Source organism: Pieris rapae, chromosome 5 (genome assembly GCF_905147795.1).
Source record: "Pieris rapae chromosome 5, ilPieRapa1.1, whole genome shotgun sequence".
NCBI classification, from domain to species: domain Eukaryota; kingdom Metazoa; phylum Arthropoda; class Insecta; order Lepidoptera; family Pieridae; genus Pieris; species Pieris rapae.
In genome coordinates, this window is record NC_059513.1 from 458,784 (window position 1) to 484,577 (window position 25,794).

General features: G+C 37.0%; 2 protein-coding genes across 2 annotated transcripts; one reads left to right on the top strand and one right to left on the bottom strand.

Annotated features, from left to right (window-relative positions):
• Positions 1–778: 778 nt before the first annotated feature.
• On the top strand, positions 779–15,258 carry LOC111000636 (ATP-dependent RNA helicase DDX24). The gene is made up of 14 exons (XM_022270162.2): positions 779–973; positions 1,322–1,724; positions 1,937–2,482; positions 2,602–2,754; positions 9,731–9,884; positions 11,198–11,375; positions 11,559–11,688; positions 12,146–12,278; positions 12,342–12,431; positions 13,071–13,182; positions 13,604–13,721; positions 14,000–14,177; positions 14,626–14,794; positions 15,141–15,258. The coding sequence occupies exons 1-14, from the start codon at positions 827–829 to the stop codon at positions 15,237–15,239; spliced, it is 2,610 nt and encodes an 869-aa protein (XP_022125854.2). The 5' UTR covers positions 779–826; the 3' UTR covers positions 15,240–15,258.
• Positions 15,252–24,563, bottom strand: LOC111000637 (myrosinase 1-like). Its single transcript, XM_022270163.2, has 11 exons — positions 24,458–24,563; positions 23,122–23,225; positions 22,180–22,327; positions 21,492–21,658; positions 20,551–20,811; positions 19,380–19,471; positions 18,952–19,099; positions 18,356–18,507; positions 17,322–17,471; positions 16,324–16,412; positions 15,252–15,884 (listed from the first exon to the last, which is right to left on the bottom strand). Exons 1-11 carry the CDS (start codon positions 24,484–24,486, stop codon positions 15,647–15,649), a joined length of 1,578 nt encoding a protein of 525 aa, XP_022125855.2. The 5' UTR covers positions 24,487–24,563; the 3' UTR covers positions 15,252–15,646.
• Between the last annotated feature and the right edge of the window lie 1,231 nt (positions 24,564–25,794).

Below are 25,794 nucleotides of genomic sequence, written 5' to 3' on the forward strand. Positions count from 1 at the left end.
TTAACGAGGGCTTTCAAATTATTTAGTGATAATTCTTTATTTTCGCTTGGGAGTTTGTTATAAAAACGAATAATTTCCATATTGAGTGGTTTATCTTCTGGAGCCTGGTTTGTCGTACACTCAAATTAGTTCTATTTTGCGTATTATACTGGTGAAAGTCACCATTTGTTTTAAAATCGTTTATATTTTTTTAACATAAAACAAGGCTTTAAGAATAGATGGATCTATTCTATTAAGGTATGGAAAATACGATCGAGAACAGGTGATCTGAACTCGGCAAGACTGTGTTGACCTCTGGAAGATGGACAATTCGGATGGACTATCCTAAAATAACACAATTTAATTTGTGTAGAAATTACAGTCATCCGTACACTGTAGGCTTGCACAGCTTGTGATGGCAATCGACTTTTTTGGTTGACAACTTTAAGAGACATTATGACCAGAGAATAATGTTTTACACTTTTTATAATTGTTTTTTCAACCCTGACTGGCGATGCCGACGCGAAAACCTTTACACATTGTTTTAATAAAAAATAAATAATGTATCAAAAATGCATGGTTAAATGTTGAAATTATGATTTAAAAATTAATTTGACTGGACTATATAAAGTCGTTTGTGCTTAGTTTATCACCTTGAGTTTGTCTAAAGTATGGTACTCAATTGACATTTTATTTTCACATTTCACTGTCACTATCACGTTGCGATGACAATTGACAATTCACTATTATTTGTTTTCCGGGAAGTATAATTTTATAATTTTAAGGTTATATCAGTGTTTTTTTTTTTATTTTAAATTTAATTAATATAAAACTTCTGCACATTAATATGTCTAAAAAAATTAAAACAATGAATTGGCAAAATGTTTCATTAGAGGGATTCCCCGTAAATGTGTCGGATAAATTCGAAGGTTTTGTGGGCTTAGAAGAATGTACCGATTATGGTCTGGATAAAGGCAATAAAACATCCAAAAAGGTACAATATTTGACCTCTATTAGTTTAAATTCCAGTATGTGGCTATTGCAATAAATAAATGTTTAGATAGTATCAGAGGAAAAAATAAAATTATTTAAACAAGCATGCAGGGGTCGTCAGAAATGAATATTTAATACCTTGAATGTACCAAACATGCTACATACAAGCTTTAATTTTGGAATCATCTATTTATCAATTAAACCTATATGCAATATATTCTGTATTTATTCATTGCTATTTGATTGAAATAGTCTTAAGTTGTTCTGTTTCATAATTGTCAATATATAAATATGATATCCGTAACTTTATGTTATTGCTCATATTAATAGAAAATATTTCACATTCCAGAAAAAGGAAACAAAAAAGCGAAAGGTACAGGAAAATAAGCCAGAGAAAGAAAATTGGGTACCAAATAAAAAAATTAAACTGAGCAATGGTTTTACTGTAGAATCTTGTGAAGCAGTCAGTCCATCATTAACTAATGAAGTAGCTGTGAATAAGAATAAGAAGAAAAATAAATCTCAATCAGAAATCAAAGTCAAAAATGTAAAAACATCTACTAAAAATATTTCTAAACAAAAACTTAAACTAGGCGAGAATGTAAAAGATGACAAATCTGAATTAACACCTGAAGATATGTTGACCTGGGCTGAGTTTAAGTTGCCTGAGGAAATTATTAAAGCTTTAATGGAGCTGGGTTTTAAACAGCCAACAAAAATACAGCAATTATCATTACCTGCAGCAATTCATGGTAAATTGATTTAGTTTATATAAAATGAATATATAATATAGTACCTTATATACCTAAAATAAATAGGTTGTGGCAGTCTGTTTTCGACTATTTCAGTACTATATGTACTTGTACAGTCTCCTATATTGTGTTTTCCTAATTTTATGTCTAACACAGACTGATAGTTTAAGGTATTTCATTTCCATTACCAATAACCAAGATTCTCTTTATAGGACGGCGAGACATTCTAGGAGCAGCAGAAACTGGTAGCGGAAAGACACTTGCATTTGGTTTACCAATTCTCTCTGGTATCATGAAGCTGAAAGAAAAGGCTGAATTAAAAAATCTTGATGTATATGAAATACCATTTAAAAAAACCTCGGTGAAGAAAAAGCAGATTAATATTATTGAAAAACCACTAAAAAGGACTAGAAGAAACAACAAAAATAGCAAGAAAGTTCAGGCTAAGGAATCATCAGAAGGTTACAGTAGTGGAGATGAAAGTGATCATGTAAGTAATGAAGATAATGCTGGAAATGATAGAAAAGATACTCCAATGAAATCAAATGATTTTGTTGAAGAAATAGAAATTCCTTTAAAAAAACAAATTGAAGTAGACGAAGGAAATGATAGTGATAGTGAATATGTACATTTATCTGAAATGTTTGATTCTGATGATTTGGCATCAAGTGATGATGAAAATAAAAATGATGAAAGTAATCTAGACATAAGATCTGATGAACAGGATGGAATTGATGAAGTGGATAAAGATGAAACTGGTATGTGTCAATTGTGGACTCAAAAAAAAATATTAATATATTAATTAGAATTTCATTCAGTTGTTCTTAATAAAATCGTTTATCAGAACCATTAGTAACTGTTATATTTTTCATTTAAGGAATAGGATGTGTCAAAGTACTTGAAGGTTCTGATATACCCCAACAAGCATTAGTGAAGACGGGAAAACCACTATATGCCCTAATAATTACACCCACTAGAGAATTGGCCATTCAGATCAGTCAACATTTGATTGCTGTTGCTAAATATACTGGTAAGTTGCATTATATTAATGTGAGAGATAGACCACAGTTGCGGAATAGAACAAGAAATGAAGAATTAAATTCTATTTCAATATAAAATTTTAAATGTATATGTACCTTTTAATAAAAAGATAGAATTATAGTATGTTTATAAATAGGTCTATAAATCTATTTTTTTTTATCCTGTTATCTCTTGTACATTACTGTTTATAATCCCTTCAAAAGTAAGTCATGCTTGATTATAAAAAATCATTAATGTTCAAGAAAACTACTTAATTTTGACAATTTAGACAAAAAAAAATCACTTCGATATACTTATATACTACCAAAATTTATTCCTTGACTTGTTTAAGCTCTGGATGGTTAAAATGATTATTAAGAGTATCCATAGTGCGAAAAAACCTGCATCATGAGCATACCCCACATACCTTCACGTACATACCCTCATTTTTACACCATCACACATGAATTATAATTATTGTTTTTCCCTCTTGTTAATGTAAATATTATGTTTCGATTTTCAATATTTTTACTGTATTTTTTGATTTTATATATATTTTCTGTTAGCTAGTAGAATCAGAAAAGAAATAACTACTTATCTTGATAAAGGTTAAGGTTAAGGTAGGTGGGCTCAGTTTCCGCAACTAGACTCGAAATTGGTCCGTTTTGCGTAAAGCCCTGGCTACTTAAGCCAGCCCAGCTCCTTCCAGAAGCACAGAAGTCTCCTGGGCACTTCACAGGCTTCTCGGAGCGACCTCACTGTTCCGAGGATTTCTTTACGTTGTTTAGCCACAGCCTCGCATTCCAGGACTACGTGGGTGACTGATTCCTCTGCACTGAAACAGCCTCTGCACAAGGGGCTGTCTGTCGCGCCTAGGACAAATAGATGTTTATTAAGGAGACAATGGCCCGTTATTGTCCCTATCATTGTTTTGAGATCGGTTCTGTTTAGGTTTAGAAGTCGCTTAGTTAGTTGTGGGTTCACCACTGGCAGAGCCATTTTGGACTGCCTGCAGTCTGAACTATGCGACCATCGTTGATTCTGGATTTCGACGGATTTCCGGATAATCCACGTTCGAACTAGCGAGAAGGGCAAGGGAAGGAGCGGATACGGGCCATCCGGCGTCATTCCGGAGCCTCTTCTCGCAAGTTCGTCGGCAGCATCATTGCCGAGAGAGCCACTGTGTCCTTTTATCCACTGCAAGGTAACCCTATTGGTTAGTGTTAAAGCCTCCAGTGCTTCATGACACTCCAGTATTAGTTTGCTGTTTATCTTTTTGTTTCCGAGCGCCATCAGCACGGATGCACTGTCGGATACGAGCTTAATGCAAAAGTCATTAACTCCTAACCGCTGCACGGCTCTGGCTGCCTCCGTTAAGGCGACACATTCACATTGAAAGATCGAGCTCTGTGTGCCTAGGGGTAGGTGTATGTTGATGTTGAGATCAAGAGAGAATATGCCAGCGCCAGAGCCACACCCTGTCTTTGAACCATCTGTATATATACGTAGCTCATTCAGGGTAGACTGATCACGTTCCTCTTCTCTCAATTGTATGTGATAGTTCCTGTTGAAAATAAGTTGATTAGTGATTCTGTCACATGGTGCAGCTATAAGAGGTTGGTACTCTATTGCCTTGTTCAGAATCGCTGTGTGTGCACTATAGTGATTCTTTCCCCACAGGTCCAATACCATAAGCCTGATGGCAGCTAGTGCTGCCTCCTGCTGTATGTGTAGGTCCAGAGGTACGATTCCTAGGGCTATCTCCATTGCTGCAGTTGGTGTAGTTCTCATGCAACCGCTAGCAGCGGACAAGGCAAGCCTTTGGAAGCGTCTGAGTTTCGTGATTGCCGTTTGAAGCTCTGTTCTTGGCCACCAAACTAGGGCTCCATAGACCAGCATTGGCCTGATAATGGCAGTGTATAGCCATATAGTTATCTTCGGCGATAAGCCCCATTTCACGCCCATCATCTTTTTGCATTGATAGAAGGCGATCGTTGCTTTGTTTAGTTTGTGTTCTAGGTGTTTGTTCCAGAGAAGTTTACTATCCAGAATCACACCTAGGTACTTGATTTCATTCTTTAGTATGAGTTCTGTGTTGAAGAGTTTTGGTAGTCTGTACGGTCCAAGAACTCTTTTGTTTGTGAAGAGTATTAATTCTGTTTTTGAGGGGTTGACGGAAAGCTCGTGCTTGTTGCACCATCTCTCAATCACTTTGAAAGCCTTTCTCATGAGGTCGCATAAGGTGCTTTCAAAGGTACCCGATATTAGAATAGCTATATCATCCGCATAACCCACTGTATAAAGATTGTCAGCATTTAGTTCCGTAATAAGTTCGTTTACAACTAGGTTCCACAATAGCGGCGACAGGACTCCGCCTTGTGGACACCCTCTGCCGACAATGCCTCGTGTTGTGGAGTTAACGGTGAACTGTATAGCTCGTTGTTTTAACATGTTGTTTGTCCATTCTATCAGGGTTGATGGTACTCCACATTTACCTAGTGCTCTGGTTATACTCGTAAAGTTAGTTTTGTCAAAGGCGCCTTCGATGTCAATAAATGCACCAAGGGTTGACTGCTTTAGCTTTAGAGAGTTGCCAATGCGAGACACGACGTTGTGGAGTGATGAGTCTGTTGATTTACCTGAGCTGTAGGCATGTTGATTCGGGTGTAGGAATTTGGATAGCGATACCTGGCTGCGTATCTCCAGGTCTCCTAGCCTCTCCATCGTTTTTAAGAAGAAGGAGGTGAGGCTTATTGGCCTGAAGGATTTCGCTTGGGTATAGTCCTCCTTACCCGGCTTCGGAATGAATATGATCTTTACTTCCCTCCATTGCAAGGGTATGTACCGATGTGCAATACAGGCTCGGAAGATAGAGACAAGATAGTCTACTATAGCGTTCCCACTCCATCTTAGTAGACCTGGGAAAATGCCGTCTAAGCCAGCCGCTTTGAATGGTAGGAAGGAGTTGATTGCCCACGTTACTTTTTCTCTAGTGATTATTTTGTGAGCTACATGCCAGTCTGAGTTAGCAGTGGCTCTTTCTGAGTATGGTTGCCAAGCCTGGTCATTGGCAATCGTACAACCCGGAAAGTGTGTTGCCAGTAGTAGTTCACAAGTTTCTGTGTCTGTTTTTGTAAATGAGTTATCAGGTTTTCTAAGACAACCGATCGAGTGATGGGGCTCTCTGGAAAGGCATGATTTCACCCTGGTTGCCTGGTTGTTGCTTTCAATACTGGTGCAGAAGTGTCTCCAGCACTCTTGCTTCCTAGTACGTAAGAGTTTTTTGAATCGCCTTCTTGCGACTGTGTACTTGTCCCAGTCGGTAGGTAACCGTGTGTTCCATGCTCTATTGAACAACTTCCTGACCTTCCTACGGTGTCTCTCCAGTTCGGGGCACCACCAGTTATGCCTACCCCCCCACCTTGGTGTGGTAAGGGGACACGACTGTTCATAGCAAGTCAGGAGTAGGGACGTTACGTTGTTTACATGTTTGTCTATATCTAGTATGTCTATGGTGGTTGGTATCGTTATTTTGTCTACCTCAGAACTAATTAGTCTGTTGAATTTTACCGAATCGGTTCTGCGAGGTATACGTCTTGGTTGTGGTTTAGGTAGCTCCCCTTTAATTGCAAAGCGGATCCACCTATGATCCGAACATGATAGCTCACTGGAGACGTGCCAGTCCTGTATGTGATCTGACAGACCAGCGGTTACCATGGTTAAATCTATTATGGTTTGTGAGCGTGCGTTGATAAAAGTTGGTTCTGAGCCGCTGTTTGCTAAGATAAGATTATTGCTAAGTATAAAATTAAGCATATCCTCACCTCGAGCGTTGGTATTAGCATTACCCCATAGGGTGTGGTGCGCGTTGGAGTCTGCCGCGATGATTAGCTCCAGTTTCTCCCTCTCACAGTAGTCAGCCAGATGGCCGAGTTCTGGAGTGGGCACGTCCCCGTCACTTGGTAGGTAGGCAGACGCCAGGACGATATCTGGATGCTTGTTTCTAGGTAGCCTAATTGCTGTGAGGTCCCTTGAACATAGTTCGTTTAAAATAAATGCTGGTACATGATTAGGTATGATTATGCAGGTTCTTGGGTTACTTACAGAGGTATCCAGTAGAAGTTTTCCTCCGGTACTGCCCAGGCCACATACCTTGCCATTCCTGATCCACGGCTCCTGGATCGCGGCGATGGTCTTTGGATTAGTCTCCAGCAGTCTGCGTAAGGAAGCCGACGCTGTTTGGCTGTGCTGGAGGTTGGCCTGAATAAGGTCAGTTCGGCAAGGGGGAGGAGCGCAAACAGCTGTCGCTGAATTCACTCTCCCCTGTCTCCTGAAACAACTCGTCATCCGAGGTTAGTTGCACCGGTGAAGGTGGTTGTTGAACTACCTCCATAGGGGCGTGTGTCACGGTTGCCGTAGCTACCTCCGTCATTGACGTTGGCGGCCTCGGTGCACTTGACTCCGTCCCCGATGTGGTAGTGGCTTGTATCGGAGCGGCGGTCACCCGTGAGGGTTCATCCTTTTCCAAAATGCGGATGTAGATGTTCCCCATCAGGTAGTATAGACGCCGTTCATGTGCTCTGATCTTTGAGATCTCAGACTCTGGCACACGAAAGAAGAGTGATACACCTATCGGGTCCTGTGTTATTCGTTCGTGCGTCAGGGTCCAGGATCTAATGTTAAGGTGGCGGTTCTGCCTCGTAATCATTTTCCGCAGGGTTTCCGTGTTACCAGTGAAATCTGGTACATGTAGTAGACACGGTACCCTTCTTGGAATTTCCGATTGAGGTCGAACCACCAGCTTGGTGTCTGGTATAGGGTTGGTAATGACATCGCAGGTACCGGTCAGCCATCTCAGTGTGAAGGTGTCCTCGCACCAAGTTTTGAGGACCCCATCGGAGAAGTGGGCTTTACCACGGAACCTGATGTCGTTGGGTTCGTTTGTTAGGGTAGCTTCAAGATCCGCCATAAGTTCATCTTGAATCTTGCCCTCGATCTGTAGGCGGATTTTATCCGCTTGATCTTGTGTCATGTCCACGAAGGGCTCGGTCATCACGGCCACACAAAGCTCGTTTGCTTTGTAAGAAGCTGCCGCTTCTGCGTAGCTACCCGAGGTCCTTGCTCTCGGCTGAGGTTTGTTGGGTTTTACCCTTTTGCTCTCCCCAGTCGGTGTCACAGTTTCCTCTGGCCTATCGCGTTTTTTGCCCTTCGCTTGTTGCTTATTTTTGGTGCTGTTGTGTATGTTAGGCACTCCAGGTCCCTTACTTCTCACAGAGCCACTAGGCTTGAGCGCGGTAGTCGACCCGTTCGGCTTCGGTCCCCCTTTCCCGCCTCCTTCTGCTGTGGTAGTAGCAGGGGCAGTTCCAGGGTCCTCAGGTAGCTTCTGAGCATCGGTAGCCAGACTTTGCTGTCTCAACGCCCATTTGGCTTTCCTGAGCCGTCGCTTTTTAGAGTGGCTTACGACCATGGTTAGGGTCGGTTCCTGGATTGCAGTTTTCAGGGCCGACAAATCCAAGGCCGAGGTTTGTGCACCAGACGTGCTCCCCGCAGCAGCCTCGGTCTTCTGCATCAGTCTAGCCGCGGATGCCCCACCTACAGATGCCGACATTTCTACAGCATTCTTTGGAGTTGCCATCCTTGGCTCGGCCGACGCAGCCACCCTGGCTGCAGCAGAGGACAAATCCCTGTGCGGTGGTGTGTAAACCACCGGAGAGGGCAGGGTCAAGGGTGCCACCTGGATTGGGGCAACCTCGGCCTCTGCTCCCTCCTTTGGTGTCTTGGACGCAGCCCTACTGGGTGCATCCGTGTGTAAGACGGGGGTCTCAGAGTATCGCGCCACTGGTGACTCGCACCGTGACACGTCCCGAGACGCACCCTTGTGTTTGTTTGTTTTAGACGCATCCGTGGGTGCAGTCTGATGTTGGTTATGTTTCTTGTTTTGTTTTGCCTCTTTATCCATGAGGTGATATGGAAAATATTCACCGTCAGAGCTCTCCACCCGCCATGGAGCCCTCAGTCGGGGACGTCCCTTGCTTAGCAAGCGACGTCAGAGCTACTCCTCCGGTATAGAGCCAGCGCGTGGAAGGGCAGACGCGTCCGCACGCAGCAAAGAAGTACAGGGTTGTTCGCATCAAGAGACAATGACGCAAACTCACCCCGAGTCCCGTGCCACGCCGACGGCCCCCCCCCCACACCCCGACTCTCGCTCGATAGCCCGCTTATGGGATACCACAGCCGATTGACCATGGTTAGCTAGACCACAGCCTCCCGTGTGAGGAGAAATCCAGACCAAAGAGGTGTGTTGTGTGCAGCGCACATCTGTATCCGGCGCACTACGCCACTCAACCCCCAGGACTCCTTCATCCTCCCGTACGGGTCCCCGCGCACGGCACAAACACGCGGGAGGTCATTGACTGTCCACCGTCCTGTCTTGTTGGACGATGAACTTGCAAGGACATGACCTCTCCATCCCTGCAAAACTTCGCTTGGTGGTTTCAGTTGCGTCTATTACATAGGGTATTAGACCAAAAACGGGGTCGGCAACCTCGAGAAGGATAGTCCACCAAACTTGCCTTGGGGATCTCAGCGACCTGCGCTACTCCCAAGACCACGCCACTCTACCCATCAGAAGGATGCGGTAGAGTAGGTCTGTACCTATGCTACCATGTAAAGCAAAGCAAAGCAAAGCAAAGCAAAGCAAGCATGTCGTGCAGGGAACCGCAAAAGCGTAGGCCCAGACCCCCCCCCTGACCTACTTATCTTGATATTAATTATAGTAGGTTTACTGGCAGTATTGATTTGAATCTACTTCCTCTTTTTATAATTCATTGGATTTGACTTGAAGAAATTATTTAATTATGTGGCGGTAGTTTGGTAAAGTCTACCTGCCTAGTGTTCACTTGTAATTTACAAACTTGAAAAAAATGAAAGTTTTATTTTAATTAATAAGCTTATTAATTCAACATGATTTTTTATTAATATTTAAGGCATAAGAGTTGCAACAATAGTGGGTGGAATGGCGGCTGTGAAGCAAGAGCGTGTTCTTAAAGCATCCCCAGAAGTAGTTGTAGCGACACCAGGCCGATTGTGGGAGTTGGTGAACCAAGGAGAACCGCATTTGCAACAATTGCCTTCTGTCAAGTATGTATAACAATAATATAATTGTGTGACAAAAAGACACACATAAGATATTTTAAAACTATTCAATCATTATAATAATAATAATAATAATAATTTATTCATTGCACGAATATGGTACAAAATGTCAAGGTGGTACAATTGTCAGTCGTTCGCATATTCTGCCACACACAGTGGCGCGCAAATTTATCTTAGTTTAGATTTTACATTATTAGTCAGATTCATATCAATTAAGTCAATTATCATACATAATTAAATTTATATAAATTACCATGTCTCACACAAATAATCGTTTATTGAGTAGTACGTTTTTTCTAAAAGTAATGCACTAAGTCGCTTTTTAAAGATTCTTGTCGGAAGATCTTTAAGTTCTTTCGGTAATCTATTGTAAATTTTAATTGCCATACAGAAGGCGTTTTTCCGAAATAATTCTAAATTTATTTTTGGCACAGCCAATTTCTCCCCATGTCTACTACTTACTACATTCGATTTAAAAATATGTATATTTCTGTGTACGAACAGGGACATTGTTTAAATATAATCAGGTAAGTGAATAATTGTAAGCCATATATATGTCGCAGCTACCTAGTTTAATTAGACGTTCAGATAACAGCCTAGCCTTTTAAGTAAATGGCGCCGTTTAGATAGCGGACTGAAAAACATTCAGACGTAGTCTGTTACGACATTTAATGAATTGGCTGGCTCGTACGAGTACGAGATCCGGCTGCAGGATTACTTCGTTCATCGGTTATTTGCTATAAACCAATTTTATATGTAAATTTATAATTAGGAGAATATATATCTACCAAGTTGCCTATCAAAATTTAGCCGCTATTATTTATAGTGAAATTATTTTGAATTGATTTTTGGGAAAGCATTTTATTCACTGGTTATTTAAATAAAATATCGTCTACATGACGGCTATTTACATAAGGATTTAAATAAATTACGATAATTTCGTTCGTACGTACATGTACCTTATGAACGACATTTATTAATTACATATAGAATTGAAGCATTTTTTTTATTTATTATCGTGCCTAGTTAATACTGCCCGCCAATAAAGGTTATCTGCATTTAAAGATGATAAATATTTAAGGTAGAGTGTAAGAGAACGCATTACAATTAACGCATAACATCATTTCTCAGACGAGGATTCCGCGATAGCTTGAACAAGACAAGGCTTAATATTAAAGTTATGAAGTACGAGCCAATTATAAAAGGAATGCTAACTAGCTAGAATTCCCCTTTTTTCGTCTACATCTTTTGAGTTGTCTACTTCCGAAAACTTCTTCAACTTGTTTTTATGTCCGTAGATTCTTGGCTATAGATGAAACAGATAGAATGATAGAACGAGGCCATTTCGATGAGTTGGAACCTTTATTGGAAAGACTCAATTTGGAGGAGAGTTACAAAAATGCAAGACAAAATTTCGTTTTCTCAGCTACCCTCACAATGGTACATGATTTACCGTCGCATATGAGAGGAAAAAAGGTAACATTTATTTTTGATTAAATTCACTTAGCATAAAGTATTTGTTCAAAAACTAAAAAAGTAGGGTATTTACAATTTTTTTTTTTAAAAGGCAAGTCCATGCGCGTTTTAGTAAGTATCTTATATAATTAATTTGTGTTAGTAAATTATTTTTTTATATTTAACTTGATTAAATAATTATAGGTAACAAAACGAGGCAAAATAATTAACCGTAAAATAGAGAAGATGACGCCTCAGCAAAAGATTAAAAGGCTTATCACAATGCTGGGTATGACAGATCCCAAAGTTGTTGACATTACTACGCAGAACTTGGGTAAGTGAAAATAAGTCTATGGTTGTTTTATAATCTATGTCTTAAGTCTTTGTATGTTTTTCATGTTTGAAACATTGACACGTTGGTTTGACATACAATTTAAATAAACGGATAGCATTATTAATTATAATGATTATAATTTTTTTGATTAATTCAAAACAGGTATATTTAACGATTAAATGCTATATTTATATATATATATATAATATATATAAAGTTTATTTCCCATAAGTAAGTCTTGATATATTACATTGATATGCACCCGTACAGTTCAAAAAACCCCACTCAAAAAGAATTTAAGAATAAAAATATCACAAAACATATTCAAATGTTGAGTCTAAGACGTTTATGAAGGGTATATGGGTGCGTCGCCGACCTTTGAACCCGCTTTATCTCCTTGTAAGGTTTTATCTCCTTGTGATCTTATTAATGTTATTTATTTTTAATATAATTTTAGGTACTGCTGAGACCTTAACTGAATGTCGTATAGCGTGCTCGTTGGAGCAGAAAGACGCGTACCTGTATTACATATTGAGACGTCATCCCGGCAGGACCATAGTGTTTTGTAACTCTATCAATAGTGTTAAACGGTGAGCATAGATTTTGATGTGTCTATGGAAATCTTCGGTAGACTGATAATCCTATTATTTCAGATTGGTACAAATATTGACACTACTTAAATGTCGGACATTTCCGTTACACGCGAGCATGCCCCAAAGGCAGAGATTGAAAAATTTGGAGAGGTAATGTATTCTTCTTTTTAGAATTATTTAATATGTGTATGGTGCAAATTTGTATTTAGATATATTAAATATATGTATGTATTATTGTTTACAAGTACTACAAGTTTAGTTGACAACAATTTCTTGTTTCCACATGAGCAGTCTTTTTGTTAATGTTAATTTAAATTGTATATTTTTTAAATAAAGGACGTATTTAACACAGAAAGCTCCGAATTGCCTTGCTTTATTAATTAAAGTTTTCCACATCGTACATAGTACTAAATCTACGGTATCTGTTACAAACTCTTTTATCTATGTATGAAAATTTAGATAAACATAAATGTTCCAAAAAATACATACGAGATAAAATAAAAATATCAGAAATTTTGGTTACGCAGAAAAAAAATTTACCAGCAAAACAGTGGATTAGGTTCTAGGTTGGCCTTAACAATGCTTTCTTTTAAAATGTTTAGCCTAAATCCAATGGAAACGAGAATTCCCCGACGCTTCTCTTTGGTTCGTGTATTTTTCCCGTTAGTATCTATTACGGGGGACTTCGCCCACGGAAGGACCTAGAGCTAAACATGACTTGCTATTGGTTGACATACATATTGTAGGGTACCGAGAGCAAAAGTTGTATCTCTTTTTATATTTATGAAGGTTTCGAGATGACCCGCACGGAGTCCTTATAGCCACAGACGTAGCCGCTCGAGGTTTGGACATACCCAACATTGACCACGTGGTTCACTACCAAGTACCGAAGACTGCTGAGGTATTTTTTACATAAATTCTTATTGAGGGTAGTTGCATAAAACATGATGAAAAGCGTTATTAAGTAAAATAATTGAAAACAATCATTAATTTATCAAACAATATATAACAACGTATGTATTTTGTATAGAAACGGGCAAATAGGCAGCAAGCTCACCTGATGTTAATCCCGCCGCCCATGGGCATTCTCATTTTTGTTGTATAACTTCAACGTTAAACAAATGAATTGCTCGTGCGCATGTGTCACAAATTCTTTTATAGTCTACTACTCCGACTCGAAAATAATTCGTAAATCATACAAATTTAATGTGTATTAGAAGATAGCCACAGATTGTTAATGACTACATGTATGTAGCCCGATGTAGACTGCAAAAATATGGAAAGTTATTTGGTCTTTAGGGGTTTATTGGTTTGATTTATAGAACTACGTACACAGAAGTGGTAGAACAGCTCGTGCGCACAAGGAAGGGCTCACAATCCTGATGATGGAGCCAGCTGAAGCGTATACCTACTCTAAATTGTGTAGGACGCTTAATAAAAGTGAGTATTTCTTTGTAAAATCATTTTCCAACATGACTTATTGGTTTAAATAAAGATCAATAAAGGATCGACATTTTTGAAATACCATCTATAAGTGTATTTATTTTACATTATTATCCATAAGTAATGTATGTACGTACATATATCTGTTATATTTTTTTCTTTATTTCTCTCTTTAAATGAGTGAGGAATTAAGAGAAAATATTATGAGTATTAATTAAGATTTAGATATATTTTAATTATAAGGCAAAAAACATATTTAATAATACTTTTTTTAGCAACGGAACTCGCGAATTTCCCAATACCAACGTCGAGTATAACAGTACTGAAAGAAATGATTAACCTAGCTCGGGAAATTGAAGTGTTGGAGTTGCGCAAGCGGCGATCGACACAGGCACTGGGTTGGCGGGAAAAGGCCGCTCGAGAAATGGATATTATTATTGATGATGATGATGTGTATCCTTCATTACATTTTTTTACAGGACCAGGGCAAACGGGTCATCTGATGTTAAGTAATACCGCCGCCCATGGACACTCAAAACTGACGTTTAATAATTTATTGGCTACAAGTGTAAGATGATTTGATGATGATATTATTTAAAGTTAAATTACATAACTCCTTGCTCGAATAAAAAAAAAATGGTTACGGGATTTAACCTCAAGTCACCTATAGTGACTATATATCTTTAAATATAATATATCTTTAAATATAATATATCTTTAAATCCTTGGTAACGAAGACTCATGTATATTTTGTCTATTAAAAGAACTCAGAAATATGTGCTTCATACTCTATTACCATCACAAAATTACAAAGTGATACTATACTCATACTACATAATGCAACAATGTTTAATATATTTAAAGACATTTAATCAAATATTTAACTTAAAAAATAAATCAGACCGGTAAAGCAGATAGATCCGAAGTTAGATAGAGAGCTCCAAAACAAAAAGAAACGGCTAGAGAGCATGCTGTCTCAGCCGATTTTCCCTAAAGGCTTCTCGTACAAGTATCCCACGTTGAACGATGTCAACGCTTTGCAGCCAGCCACTGAGGAGAAAGCCTTAGAAGTAAGTAGTATTTCTCTTTTATTCAAATTATATTATAAAGTATTAATGTGTCGAAGCAAGCAAAACCTGTATCGCTGTTAATAAAAAAATAAAATTGGCGCCTTTTAAATGTCACGCTCACTTATTTTCTTTTGTATTATCAGTGTTTTGTTTTTTCTACTCTGTGATACTTCTGTGAAATTTGCATTAGTTAATTAATAAATTATATTTTTCACATTGCATCGTCTTCCATTAATTTTAAAATTAATACACGCAATATTGCCATGATTACAATGTTGACAATATTGAAATATATGAAGAACATGTTATGTAGCTTTAGTTTTGAAATGAATTTATATTTTTTCAGCTTATGAAGAAAGCTTTAGAAACAGGTGAATTGAAGAAAGAAAAAAGAAAGGGAAAGAACCAGTCTTTATTACAATTAGAGAAATCTTTTAAGAAATAAAGTTTTATTAATATTTTTATTTATGTTTTATTACATTAACCAATTGTAAGGGTCTTGCCAATGGTATATTCCACAGCGAGTGTATACATGCAGTACTTGAATAAAATCCTGAATTATGTGTTTAATAAAACGTTTGATACGATTGGATATACATATAAAGAAAATATAATTTATAATTGGCAATCATTAAAAAATCCATCATAGTTCATTAGTAGTCGGTCTGTTTGACGTAAACTTTGGCGGGAAATCAAAAATTATGTATTACAATTTTGACTTGAATTTTCTTAATTTTGAATAGTGTCAATTGTCAATAGATCGTTTAAAAACTTAGGTGCAGAGAGAGAAGTATGTAAGTAAGTTATCTATAGCAAAATATAACTTATTATATGAAAGATACTTATGTAATATTAATAATTTAATAACCTTACAAGAGAGACATTCAATAATAATAATAAATAATCTATGAACGAATTTCTGTGACCATTATTCGGTCTATAACCTATAAGATTTATATTATTTGAACATTCGTTAGTTATATTAAGAGAATTGCTGTCAATAATACACGCGTAGTATTTTGCTGAAAGCCGCGGCTCTCTCCGGCGTTTTGGGTCGTTAAAGTCCACACTGTAAAGGCCAAAGGTCGATCTGAAAAGTCATTAATGTTTCTGTTAATTCACTTAGTTGAGTCAGTAAAACTCTTATTTTAAATTGCTTCTTAACCCTGTGCACTGGCACTGGTCTTGTTCGCTTGCAGATTTTTGCCTAATTATATAACCATCTTACAGGTTCTTTAAAGGGCCCATATTGAACTAGGTGCACCCTCCACAGATTCACTGTCAGGTTTACTATCACTCTATGATTCTTATTTATCGCCACCTCATTACTTTCTCCTCGAAATTTAACTTCATCATTCAAATAAGTTCGAACTACAGCTAATAAAATAATAAATAATAATCAACTGGGCGTCGTATTGGCTCAAGTTGACGCTTCAAATATGCCGGGCGCCGCTTGAGTGCAAAGGCAAGTTTTAATTTTTATAACAAAGGAACCAAATACAATATAATAAAATGTAACTGATACTAACTCGTAACCTGCAACCCATTCGAAGCTGTCCAGAAGCGACCAGTAGGTATAACCGATGACGCTCACATTATTCTTTATAGCTAGCAATACCTGTAATAATAATAATTCATTAAATCCCCGGTTATCGTGAATAATCACTGTGAGAGAATTAAAATTTAACGAATTATAGATTTTATTAGTATGATATCATTCATATTATGTCCTGTGTTCGAAAAAAATATTGTTTCTAGAAAGAAGGATCAAGACTCTCAGTCGCATTATTTTCTTAATTGCTGTAGGTCGCGTCACTAAATCGTGCCTGCTGCATGGTATATATACGAGCTGGTACAACAACAATGTCAAAAAAGTAGTAAAATATGAAAAGAAACAATAGTTGGTAGATAGCCTTACTTATAAACGTGCTTTAGGATTATGTAATTTTGTGTCAGGTAACAACGAAAGTAAATGATAGAAAAATTAAAAAAAAATGATAAGAGCACATAATAAGAACTAAACAGTAAAATGGATAATACGTATTAAAATGTTATTCGAGCGAAGGCGAGTTAAAGAGTTAACTAAAATGATGCGCAGATGGTCTGAGGAGATGGAGGAGGCCAACCCGGCCAAAATTTATAGCGTATATATGTATACTATATAAGGTTAATAAAATACAATAAACAAATGTAAAAGGCCTATATCAGAAGACATCCATCACGACTATAGAATTGGTTGCCAGAAACATATGAATGTTGTTTTCTTCTCAATGAATTATTGCTTGTGTTTTTTCTTACCGATTAGCGTATACCTCTTTATATATTTTCTCATTAATTATTATTAAAGCAAAATATAATTCTTTCTTACATTAACGTTAGTTATTTGTGTCGTCAATAAGTTATAAAGCTGTATTCACGCTATAAATTGTATACTTCACAAAATTCATTCTAATTCTTCTTTAATTAATGGACCGGCTGGCGACGCTTTTGGCGATTTGAGGCAAGTATATTAATTATTAATACTTACTTGTTCTAAATGAGCCCTAATGCCTTGGACCCTCTCGATATCATTGATACGATGCCACCCAGGGTAACCATTTTCTGTGATCAGGAACCCTACGTTACCATACTTATTCTTTAAGTATAATAACACCTTTCCTAGACCTTCTGGAACCATCTGAAATAGTAATTTAAACGTTATCTATTCTCAAGCCATCAATTATTAATAACATAATAACAATGTTAACTTCGCAATTTAAAAAAAAAAAAGTTGCGCTTGAAATCTTAGACCTTGGACTTTAAGTTTTCCTTATTAAGTTTTTTACAGGAGGCTCAGCTCATGTTAAGTGATGCCGCGCCCATGGACACTCTCACTACCAGAAGGCTAAAAAGCTCGCTGCCTGCGAGGTATAACAGGTACAACAGTACCAGCTTCTTCCACTTGATCGTATTTAACGAAGCGGTTCGAATCGTCGACGACCATTCCCTTTCCGAGCGGTTTGATCCTTAGGCGTTGCGTAGAGATGTGTGGTCACTCTGCATCTTCTACCGCATTTACCATGGAGAGTGTTCAGAGGAGTTGTTCGGATTAATACCTGCAGGTGAGTTTCATCATCGGACGTCGAGGCAGAATACAAAATTCCAACCGTATCACCTCGATGTCTGCTGTTGCACAACAGAGCGTTTTTCAGGGCAGTTTTTGCCGCGCACCACCACTTTGTGGAGCTGCCCACTGAAGTATTTCCGAACCAATTTGACTTAGGGTCCTTACAGAACCAATTTTACCAATTCTTAAGAGGCTGGCAACGCACTTTCGAGCTTCTGGCATCGAGATTATCCATGGGCAGCGGTGTCGCTTAGCATCAGGAGAGCCTCCTGCCCGTTTGCCCCCTGTTCTATAAAAAAGTCTTGGTTCACAGCCGAGATTCCAATGAACGACCTCGACGCAGATTGATGACTGTAACACAACTCTGTACCTGTACTATTTTAAGATTGTATTATTTTTCCTCAAACCTTTGTGCTTTACAAACAAAATAATTCTGTTGTGAATTCTAAGCGTACCGGTAGCATATCAGAAGACGTGAGTCTCGCTCCTGGCGGCAGATCCAAAATAGCGTCAAGGTCATTCAAATACCAAAAGCCTCTTTCTCCTGGTAACGCTGGCCTGATGAGCCGGCTTGAGTAATAGTTTAAGCCGTAGAAGTCCGCCGTGCCTAAAATTTACATTTATCTTCACAATTAACAAGGGAGGACAATAACAACGTCATAGGCTTTTACGAACATATTATATGAGTAGTCCCTTCGATGTCGTTATCACAGATTTTGTCTTTATTACAATCAGATTAGTGGTAGGTACAATTAAAATTTTCATTATTTTTGTGCAATTAATAATTATATATGACAAATATAACCTGAACCTAATGAAACATTTAAACCAATTACATCAATCTAGATTAATTCTAATTAGAACAATTAATTTCTTATGTTGACCAGTACTAGTCATTATATTTAGAACTTGAAGTTATTTTTTGTTGTGTACTGTAGGTATCCCGTTAAAACCAAAACTTTAAAAGAATTTTAACTTGTTTTACAACCATATTAAAAAATTATTATAACGTGCCATTACACTCAACAGCTGTGTAAGAATTCCCAGTTACCTTTTATAAACTTCTTCTCCTCTTCAGTAAAAGAAGGAAGTCGCGATTCTTTGTATCCTTGCTTCAAACTAAGTCTGAACATTAGTTTCTCGATGCTTGGAGGCCAGCCACCTTCTTGACTGAATATTGGGTGTGAATATCTACCAATCTTGAATGAATGGAATATTTTTTTATTATTATTTTTAATTATTACCAAATAATAAATTATAATTGGATTCATTGATTTGTATCGAATCGAAATGGTAATGATTTCAACTTTAAATTAAATAAATTAAACAATTTATTGCCGCAAAAAATGTATCATGTTATTATTAATAATGACGTAATGAACCACAGGTTTCATAAAAAAAAACAAATAAAAAACTAAACAATTTTTCGTTAAAGAAGTATTGTAAAACTATATTTCTGTTGATATGTGTATTGCCTACCATTTGCTCCCGACCAAGGTCTCGTAATACATCATCGCGTGGTGATTCCTTCGAATCTATCCAGAGAACATTGTTTGCTAGTGAAAGTTTACCTACAAAAAAAGACGGTGAAAGTAAATAAAGATAAATATATATCTAACTGGAGTAAGGTTATGAATTTTGTATGTTAATTCAAATGTTATTGTAATTAATTGCTTTAAAATGTTAAATGTCCCATAAAGTACGGTATACAGCTCTTTAAAGACTTATCTAGAAAACTGTATAAAATAATATATGCTATAGTTATATATATATGTATATTGTATATATAGTTTTATTGTTACTTTCTCACCCCTTTTCACGCGCTTTTTGACGCGCGCGATTTGAGAACTTAATTGAACATTTTACAGCAATTAATCTTTCGTTTGATTCAGAGGTGATGTTTTCGTTCTCGGAGTGGACGAGTTAATTGCACTCTCAGAAAGAAAATCTTTTGCTGTCACAGCCGGTTTAAATAGATAAATATAGAGTTTAAAGAATATGACGATGCAGTGTATGTTTCCTAAACAAAATTATAGTAATTTCGGGTGTAGCCGGTAGACCGAAGTTGCGTTGGTGGGATGGATAACAAGGACCTTAAAATAAAGGATTCTCGAAGTTGGGGCAAAAAGCACGAGATAGATTGCAATGGCGAAGTATACGCCACACGGCCCACTAGGAGCTGTACAGCCATTGATGATGATGATGAATATAAAAATTCAGTACAATGAGAATAGAGCAGTGTTGGCCTAAGCGTGCGACGCTCTCTTTTTTTGCGGCTTCTTTCTTCTTTTAGTTGCTCTCCATTACTGGAGATTGGCCGTCAGTCTCTTGAAGCGTGTCTTGTCCTGTGCCAGATGCAACAACTCTGTCCGTAGTTGCAATACCTGTTCTCTACCTAAGGAAGCCATAATGTCTTTCTTCTACCCACACGCTGTTTACCCTGGATTTTACCCATTATAATTAATTGAAGAAGGTGGTAGCGGTCATGGCGCAACACGTGGTCCTGGTACACAACTTTCCGTTATTTAATGTTCGGCATGAAGATGCTGTTAGGCAAATATCGCGAGGAAGGTAAGGCCAGACACCAACAATTGACTGAAATGCGTCAGGCTGGTCTCCTAATTGTCCACACAAAATATTGTTTTCTCACCTTTATATCTTTCCCTATATTCTCTCTGATAAAGTCTATAAGCCTTGGCGTGTGCCATCAAAACGTTTTTATTGCAAATATATGGAGCCAATTCCTGCTCGACAATCCCTGGAGCGTAAGAGCCCATGTTGTAGTTGAAGTCGCATATCACGATAGGCTCATTGATCGTTATCCACGTTGTAACCCTGTCGCCATAGTTACGGAAAAGAATGTCTGCATAGCTCTCAAACCAGTCTGTTATGAGAGGGTTGGTCCAGCCGCCTGTAACAACAAATCAGCTTTCTTCAAATTCACACGATACAGTCGGATACACAGCGGATGTGGTGGGTTTGTTGGATGATAGATGTCTAGAAGGCTAATGCTTTTTATAATCATTTTTAGGTCTTCAGTGATTTATTTGACAGGTGCTATTAATAATATGGAAATTATTTATTCCACCTGTGACAACTAAGTCAAAAGATACTCCATAATTATTTCTTATACACTGAGAGTTTTATTTTAATTATCGAGTCTTGATTTTAGTTTTGAGAAATATTTTGTTAAAATATATTTTCTTTTTTTTGTGTAAAAGATAATTAATTAATAATTTTGCATAATTTACCTATAAAAAAAGTATTTGAATGAGGTATAATTAAATTTAATGAAGCCGAAATAAACTTCAGAACTCTTATATCTTGCTTTATTTGTTAGGTTTCGTGCAAGAATCATTCGAATATAACTATTTAAAATTTGTTTTAAAACAACTGGTGTAATTTACCACCAAAACTATAGAATTGGTTTGATAAAAGCGAAATAATAATAATTATTCGTAATGTCAAATAAAAGATTACAGTTGTGATGGTATTGGGAGACTGGTTTCCAAACTAGGTAAGAACCTGTGATATGGATAACCAGGCTTCCATTCCATAGCAAAGTCATAAGAAATGGTCACGTGATCTTACCCATATCCTGTAACTTAACAGGCAAGTCCCAATGGTATATGGTAACAACGGGTTCAATGTCATAGAGCAACAATTCATCAATAAAGTCACTATAATGTTTCAATCCGGCTTCACTTATGTTATTTGGAAGGCCAGTCGGCATGATTCGCGGCCATGAGATTGAGAACCTAAAAAGTATAAAGATATATATAGACATCTTTTTTTTTTCTTGCATTCCTAATTTACAGTACAAATGTCTTTATAACCGACAATTTTTTCAACTTATTAATTATTGATCTATTGATTTAACCCGAAGCATATTCATTCATGAATAGTTGTTGATTTTCAGATAAGTAGGAGACTAACCCCAGCTCCCCAGAAAGCTCCCAGAGAAGTTCAGTTTTATGCGGGTTTCTTCCAATTTCATTCCAATTATATTCCATGGGGTTCAACTAAGGGCCTACTTGGGCATGGTTCCCGCAAGTAAAGCGGAAACATGGTCGTCCTATGCAAACCTGGCGTCGTACCGTTGCAGAAGAAGTAAAGGATCTTGAAAGACTTGGAGGGACTCTACAGACTGTGGACGCTACTTAATACTCTTTCCACGGTGAAGGTTTAAAAAATAGTAGCAAGAGATAGCGGTTTCTCGTTAAGCCAGTGATATGGAGAATACAACTGCGAATTGCGGAATAAAAACTAGTATTGTTACCTGTAATGATCTAGTCGTAGTTCTGCAGCCAGTTTTATATCTTCATGCCATAAATTATAGGAGTTCGAAGCAACATCACCATTAGACCCATCAAGTATCTTTTCTGGGTGATTGTGTACCATTCTATCCCAAATGCTCTCACCCTTGCCTGAAACCCAAATAATTTATTACCAAGAACCTCTCCGTTACTGATACGTAGATTTGGAAACCAAAAGGAGAAACATTATTCCGGTTTATTTGCTCAATTATGTTGGTTGCAGCTGAATTTCTAAAAAACATGTTTTGTGTATTATTAAAAACTTATATTTTAATTACAAATTGTGGCAGCTCGGTGCTGCATTTGCATTCTTACATGTCTACTTTATATCTAAATTCTAAGTATTTTGTATCATTTTGATGATATGATAGTGTAAGGTTTTGTAGCTACACATATAATTTGAGCTTACGGAAGTTATTCCGGCTACTAAGGATATATATAACTTATTGAATTCATCAGTCAATTTGGCGCTGTCACTGAAACTAGTTACGTCCACACACCAGGTCCCTACTCTTATGCGCGTTTGATAATCTTAAGTCTTAAGAAAAAGAAGTTGAAAAAGTCGACGGCGTGTGTCAGGCACAAGAGGCTGATCGCTAATTTGTCTATTAGATTGGCAAATGGCAATTAAAGGACACAAAATCCTGAGGCCCAAACCTAAAAAGGTTGTTGCGGATTTTTAATGCTTTTGACATTTTATAATGTGAAAAATGTAACTTAACTTGGCCAGTACTTTTAATTAGTCCACTAAATTCATGACTTATGTTAAACATGTATTAAAATAGTAATTTATTCTACTAGCGATATCTAGTTTTGAAGAAAGAATGAATTTGTGGGTCTATGCATGATCAATGTTATTAAAAACTTTCAGTTTGTGGCGACCACTTGTAGTTTCAATAACTTACCATCTACATTCCACGCGCCCTCAATTTGGTATGCAGCTGAAGCAGCGCCAAATTTAAAGTTGGGTGGAAAGTCTTGCGAACTGCATTTTCCCACAAACCAAAACCTATAACCATAATTATATTACCGTTTACTTCACTAACTGAAGAACACAGTTGGGAACAGATTATCGGCAGTTCTTGTTAACAGAGGTTAGGGTTAGGAATCTAAAAAAGGTTTTATGTGCACCGAATGGCGGAATACAGAATCCAAAGGTTCTTACTTCAGGGTAAGAGAAAATTCGGCAGAAGTAAATGAAAGTTTTACTACTATATAACAGTTATGGGCTTCTTGTGTTTTCTCTGTCTCACATAGAGAAATCATCATCAATCAAATAATGATTTTATTAAAACTTAACGCGATTTTCATTATGTTTAATGAATTTATTTATCAAGGTCTTTGACGACTACATATAATTATATAAATATTACTTATTTATTTCGTAAATCTGAATACAAAACTGAGTTTTTTGTATAGTTAGTTTTAATGTGAGAAAAGCAGGACTATATTGTAGACAGGAACAAAACAGTTAAAGTTGCAAGTGTTTCAAGTGCTTTCATTCACATGTTTGGCATAAATATGAACTATGCTTATGCTTTCGTTGGTTTTTCTATCACGATATAATGTGTTACTATTTTACTAATTTAAAATGGATATCATGAACATACTAAGGCAATTTTAGCTTATTTAGTTTTTTCTTTTTCGATATAGAAACAGACGACAGATTTAGTGAATGTTACTACAAACTAAACAACATTTGTAAATCTGAAGTGCAATTACACAGTACACAGAATTTCAGTGGCATCTTCAGCGCTAGTTTACTAAATACATATTAACTAGTATTACTTTATACATTGTAAATTTTACTCACAATTGAAGGTTAGAAAAAAACTCGCATCGGAATAATTCTAAAACATAATGACTTTCCAAACTCACACATATAGATTTGAAGGGCATTTGTATCATTAAATTAAGTATCGCTCGCGACTTTAACTGAAGAAAAATTTAATAATAAAAAAATTCTAAAACAAACAAACGCCTAAAAATACAAGAAAATAGGCCATCACAAATTTATCACACATCTACACATCAATTACATTAGTACATAAGCAATATATCAAAGTAAAAAACTAAAGAAACGGCAACAAAATATACAAAAATAAAATAAAAATTAATACCAAACTAAAACTTAAAGATTAAAACAACAGTAGTAATCAAACAAACGACGACGATTTAGTTATACCGATTTACTGGTTTTCTTTCAGGCCTAATTTAAATTCATTAAAACATAAAACTTACCCAAAAACGAGCGTCCGTACCAGTGACATTACGAATAATGAATATTTCTATCACATTCTTAGAGAGTATGTGAATAATTCTAACATATTTATAATGAAAAATATCTTTACAGAGATAACGGAAGCGATAGAGATATCCGAGATTTCAGTGGTCCAATCACGAAATAAAACGAAGTCACCAGACTCATATGTCTCATATGTTATTCTGGATATAGAATTAGATAGAGTGAAGTAGGTTTCGGCCAAAATTATTAGTAAAAACACTTTTTGTTTAATATTTTAATTGGGCATTCAACTTTTTGGTTTTAAATAAAAAATGTTAACATGTTTTGTAGTTTGAGAGCCTCTTATGGTATCATGTTCAAATTCTGTTTCTCGGTTAATTAGTTTCAATAGGGCGCTAATAAAGAATATTGGAGAATACCAAGGGGCTATGCGGCATTATATTCTTCGAATTAAACTAAAATAAAACGTTGAAAAGGAGTGATACGAAGCGGTACAAACATAGAAGACACAAACATACAAAAGAGTAATAGTGGAAAAGCCATCACAATGCACGCATTTGTGATGACAAATGGGTGAAAAAGACGCTTATTAGGCATGGCCCAGTGGGAAGAAGAAAGAGAAAACGCCAACCAGAAACTTGTGAAGATAGAATAAAAGGGATAGCGGGGAGGCTTTCACTCTGTCGGAGGTCGAGGACTAGTGTAAAACATAATGATATGGGCATAGTATAGTGTATTTTTTGTTTTTATAGAACAGGGGGCAAACGGGCAGGAGGCTCACCTGATGCTAAGTGATACCGCCGCCCATGGACACTCTCAATGCCAGAGGGCTCGCGAGTGCCATGCCGGCCTTTTAAGAATTGGTACGCTCTTTGCTTGAAGGACCCTAAGTCAAATTGGTTCGGAAATACTTCAGTGGGCAGCTGGTTCCACAAAGTGGTAGTGCGCGAATAAAAAGAAATTTATTCGCGCACCACCACTTCTAATCCTCGAATAAAGGCTCTTTTTATTTTTTATTAACTGTTTTTGGTTATAATTATGCTAGTATTTTTGTAATCTTCATATAAGAGATGTAGTGTAAAAATACAGGTGCAAAATTTGAGGATAATTTGAAGTATTTCCGAAGCAATCCTTTTCACGCTCGTACAGTTTCTTAAAAGGATGTTTGTTGGCAGCCTTTTACATCGGATTAGCCTCCTATTCCTCAATTTAGTTAGTGTATTTTTATTTTGAGGTATTTCTTGTTTCGGAATAATATAATATTTATTGGGAAAATAATTTCACTTCACAAACTCACAAATTATGGTTTTTACAAGCTGGATGTCCTTCTCTA

Coding starts and splice junctions, on each gene's coding strand:
- LOC111000636 (XM_022270162.2), top strand. CDS start 827: ATGTCTAAAAAAATTAAAACAATGAATTGGCAAAATGTTTCATTAGAG. Junction 2,483..2,601: donor AGTGGATAAAGATGAAACTG/GTATGTGTCAAT, acceptor TTTTCATTTAAG/GAATAGGATGTGTCAAAGTA. Junction 11,689..12,145: donor CATTACTACGCAGAACTTGG/GTAAGTGAAAAT, acceptor ATATAATTTTAG/GTACTGCTGAGACCTTAACT.
- LOC111000637 (XM_022270163.2), bottom strand. CDS start 24,486: ATGTCACTGGTACGGACGCTCGTTTTTGG. Junction 23,226..24,457: donor GTACGGACGCTCGTTTTTGG/GTAAGTTTTATG, acceptor TTATGGTTATAG/GTTTTGGTTTGTGGGAAAAT. Junction 15,885..16,323: donor GAATGGGTTGCAGGTTACGA/GTTAGTATCAGT, acceptor ATGACTTTTCAG/ATCGACCTTTGGCCTTTACA.